At 35.6% G+C, this 4,558-nt stretch overlaps 1 protein-coding gene across 1 annotated transcript; it reads left to right on the top strand.

Moving 5' to 3' along the window:
- The first annotated feature begins 2,316 nt into the window (after positions 1-2,316).
- Positions 2,317-4,167, top strand: LOC135096469 (protein FAM200A-like). The gene is made up of 3 exons (XM_063997975.1): positions 2,317-3,358; positions 3,444-3,568; positions 4,141-4,167. The coding sequence occupies exons 1-3, from the start codon at positions 2,317-2,319 to the stop codon at positions 4,165-4,167; spliced, it is 1,194 nt and encodes a 397-aa protein (XP_063854045.1).
- Positions 4,168-4,558: the final 391 nt, after the last annotated feature.

Genomic DNA, 4,558 nt, shown 5'->3' with positions numbered 1-4,558 from the left:
AAAAAAAAAAGAAAAAGTGAAATAAAACAATACATCCAAAAAACGTTTTATTTTATTGGTTTGAGCTTCTTAGGAATAAAAAAAATAAAAACGTGTGTATAACACTCTATATGGAAAAAATAATAATATTACGAAAAGCGCATATTTTGGGTGTTTTTGAGCTTCTTAGGTATCAAAACGTTAAAAGTATTCAAAACACCCTATGTCGGCAAACAGAATAACTTTACCGAGAATGTGTATTTTGAGTAATTTTAAGCTTGCTAGGTACAAAAATGTGAAACAATACGTAATTACCAGAAACGTTTATTATGAGTGTTGTTGACCAAAGGTAACAAAACATTAAACCGCGTGAATAACAGAACAATATTATCAAAAACGTTTTTTTTTTGTGCTTTTCACATAGGTAAGAAATCTTCAAAATGCATACAAAAATCTTTCAATGGGGAAACGAAAGAACATTGCCAGAAACTTGCTTATTTTATTATTTTTTTTTTTATCGTTTTAGGCACCAAAACGGTAAAAAGTATAAAAATAACAAAAACATGTTTTTTGAGTGTCTTTAAAGAAAAACGTGTTTTTTGAGCTGTTTTGAGCTTTTTTTACGTACGAAAATGCATTTTGGCATTTTCTACGTAACAAGCTCAAAAACGCTCAAAATACACGTTTTTGGTATATTCATGGAGTAAATTTAAAATTTGCACTGAAAAGACACGTTTCTGGATATCTCTTTCCCTTTCGTCATATGGGATGCTTTGTGTACATTTTGGCGTTTAGGGACATAATAATATGAGATACACAGAAAATACTCGTTTTTGGTAATATTGTTCTGTTTCTCCATATTTCCATTCGTGCGTTTTAGCGTTTTGATACCTATGAAGCTCAAAACACTCATAATAAGCGTAATGTCTTTTTGTTTCCATATATATGGTACTGTTCATGAATTATGACTTTTTTGTACGTAACAAGATGAAAAACACTCAAAATACTTGTTTTTAGTAATGTTATTCTGCTTTTTCCATAAAATGTGTTGTGCATGCGTAGTAGCGTTTTCGTACGTAATGACAATAATAATGAGAAACTCGAAAAACACGATTTTCGTAATGTTGTTTTACATTCCCATAAAGGGAGATTTCATGCTATTCAGCGTTTTGATCCCTAACACGCTCATAAAAAAACTCATTAGACAGGTTTCTGGAAATCTCGTTTCCTTTCCCTCTATAGCAGTGGTACTCAACTGGCAGACCGCGGTCCAAATCCGGACCGCCGATAGCTGTTGTGCGAACCCCGGTACACACACACACACACACACACACACACACACACTCTCTCTCTCTCTCTCTCTCTCTCTCTCTCTCTCTCTCTCTCTCTCGCTCTCTCTCTCTCTCTCTCTCTTGGTTTTGGGAAACACATCCACGACGAAAATAGGACACTTGCTTTGCAACTATTAAGCATTGCAACTTAATGAAGTAGTTCACGACAATTTCTAAAACTTCAGTTATACCTGAAATATCGATATTCACCCCGTTTTCTATGACTCAACAGATAATAGAAAATCGTACTACAAGTCCAATACCTGTTTGTTTACGACAGACGACGCTGGCTGTAAGCAGCAACCTGTGCAGTGTGCACTTCATTCAAACTACGGTGAGTTTGAACATAGTGTTGAACGTACACTTGCAGAACGGTGTTATGTATGTAAGCTCATCAGTATTCAAAATAATTTGATAAAATTAACTGCTAAACTGGTATGATATCATCATGGGGGTTTGCGTGCTACGGTGGTGATGATTGTGGCATGAGAAAAGACGCGGAAACACAGTTGTTGTTAACATCTCCTATTTGTTTCCATTTTCAGGAGGATTTGCTTGGTAAAGAGAAGTTCGAGCAGCCCGAGCAAACAGTAGTTACGTGTGTTTGTGAGAGGAAAATGGCTTGCTCCAAGAAAAGAAAAGTTGACAGTGAAAATCGTTCCTTTAAAGACGAATGGACAGATAACTATGCCTTCATTCTCCCTGCAAAAAGTTCAAAACCAGTCTGCTTGATATGCAGTGAATCCATTGCTGTTGTGAAAAGTGGCAATGGGAAACGCCACTATGAAACGAAACAGAGTAACTTTGAAAATAATTATCCCAGAACACTGAGACACGCACAAGAAAAAGAAATCAGCTCAAATTACAGTACGAGAGTTCTACTAATGTTCTCACTAATTCCATGACTCTCCAAGAAAGAGCAGTTGAATGTTCACTGGAAGTAGCGTGAATTTTAGGAAGACACAAAAAAAAAACATTTTCTGATGCAGAGACGGTCAAAGAATGTATGTTGGAGGTTACTGAAACACTGTTTGAGGGTAAACAAAATGATGACATTAAAGATAAAATTAAGCAAATCCCACTGTCAGATTCCACAGCAATGAGAAGGACTGCAATACTAGCTGAAGATTTGACGTCACAACTTGATAATGCAATGCAAAATGCATCATGCATTTCTCTGGCTGTAGATGAGTCAACAGATGCAACTGACAGTGCCCAGCTTCTTGTCTTTGTCAGATTTTATGATATTGCACAGAAGGGATTCCGTGAGGATCTGCTTGGTGTGACAAGCCTGGAAGCCCGAACACGTGGAGAAGATATCTATGAGGCTATGAAAATGATGCTAACAGAACGGGGGCTTGATCTGAAGTCCGTAGTTTCAATCACTACAGATGGCGCTCCATCAATGATTGGAAGAGAAAGGGGACTAGTTGGACGGCTAAAAGAGGATCATCCTGACTTAATATCATACCACTGCATAATTCACCAGTCCATCCTCTGTGCTAGTTTTGGAGGGGACTATGCTGTGATCATGGAAAAGATTATGAAGTTAGCCAACTTCTTGAGAGCATCATCATCACTACAGCATCGGCTACTGCGTAACTTTTTAAGTGAGGTTAGTGCCAGCTATGATGATCTACTCCTGCACAACAATGTACGGTGGCTTAGCAAGGGCAAGGTTTTGGAAAGATTTTGGAGTATCAGAAAAGAAGTACAAGAATTCCTTAGAAGCCAACGAAGTGCCGCCAAAGCAAATAAGTTTTTAGACTTTTTGGAAAACGAAAAAGAGATGGAAGAGACAGCATTCTTAACAGACATCACTTTTCATCTCAATGCTCTCAATGTCAAACTACAAGGAAAAAACAACACAGTGTGTGATCTTATTTCATCTGTTCAAGCTTTCCAGAAGAACCTGGAACTTTTCAAAAATGACTTGCAGGGAGAACTTCATCACTTTCCCAGACTTTTGGAGCATACCAAGGGAAAGAAAGGTCATAATTATACTGAATTTATTGATAAACTGATTGGCAACTTCAAAGATCGTTTTGGTAATTTTTCACCAGGAAGTCTGCTGTTGCTTTTTATTCAAAACCCCTTCATGGTTTCAAATGTAACCTTTTTTTTCACACGAAGCAAAACAGACATTCAAATGGGTAAATGCTGCATCAGTTCAAATGGAACTAATTGATCTGCATGAAAATATGATCCTAAAAGAGGAGAGTGCTCAGTATGATCCTGTCAGATTCTGGACACAGAAGGTATCATACGATTCTTTTCCTAGTCTGCATAAAGTTGCAGTGCATGTTCCGACAATGTTTGGATCTACTTACAGTTGTGAATCTGCTTTTTCTACAATGAATTTTGTGAAAACCAAATACCGCTCTAGAACTGACCAATGAACACCTTCACCAATGTCTGAGATTGGCTGTCACATCCTTTGTTCCAAAGTTCAAGGACATTGCAAAGAACAAGAAATGTAACTTTTCACATTAATGAGCATTTGCAAAGTTCAGTCATTCTGTGACAAATGTACTTGAGTAATGTTTACAAACTTTACGTTTTCAGTTATTGCAGTACCGGCATTATAATGAGTTTAAAAGGTATTTTCTTTGGATTTCTCTTTGGCAATTAGAAAGGATTTCTTTGCAAACTTAGTAATAGTACTATTATTATTATTGTAGAATTGATTTTTTTCTGAAGTTGGAATTATGAATAACTTTAAAGTTTAAAGTTGTGTACTTGTAATTTGAAATAAAGTGTTCTGCATTCTTATGTGTATCAGATTTATATCCCTATTTTATAAATCATCACTCGGACCTTTGACATATAGAAAACTGTGTTCTTGGACCTTCACTAAAAGAAGTTGAGTATCCCTGCTATATAGGGTACTTTGCATTTATTTTGAAGTTTTTTTTTTTTTTTACTTAACAAGCTCAAAAACATTCAAGATACTTGTTTTTGGTAATATTATTCTGTTTCTTCATAATGATTTTGAATGTTTTTTTTTTTTTTTTGCGTTTTGGTACGTAATTAGCTCAAAAACACTGAAAAGAGACGTTTTTAGTTTGTTTGTTTTTTTCCTATATGACTCTTTTCATACTTTTTGGTGTTTTGATGCATAACACGCTCATAAAGAATCACAAGACATGATTTTTGGAAATTTCTTTTCAATTCCAAACATGGGGTGCTTTGCATGCAATTTATAATGTAAAATAAATTCAAAATACACGTTTTTGTTAATGTTGTTT

The sequence above is a fragment of the Scylla paramamosain genome, chromosome 3 (assembly GCF_035594125.1).
Source record: "Scylla paramamosain isolate STU-SP2022 chromosome 3, ASM3559412v1, whole genome shotgun sequence".
Lineage (NCBI taxonomy): Eukaryota > Metazoa > Arthropoda > Malacostraca > Decapoda > Portunidae > Scylla > Scylla paramamosain.
Note: the sequence above shows the minus strand (reverse complement) of the source record. Positions and strands in the feature narration are given on the sequence as shown.

What these genes read in the sequence shown, in the direction of transcription:
- LOC135096469 (XM_063997975.1), top strand. Translation starts at nt 2,317, where the DNA reads ATGTTGGAGGTTACTGAAACACTGTTTGAGGGTAAACAAAATGATGAC. An exon ending in CAACTTCAAAGATCGTTTTG is followed by an intron (nt 3,359 to 3,443) that starts GTAATTTTTCAC and finishes TTTCACACGAAG; the next exon opens with CAAAACAGACATTCAAATGG. An exon ending in TCAGATTCTGGACACAGAAG is followed by an intron (nt 3,569 to 4,140) that starts GTATCATACGAT and finishes TTTGACATATAG; the next exon opens with AAAACTGTGTTCTTGGACCT.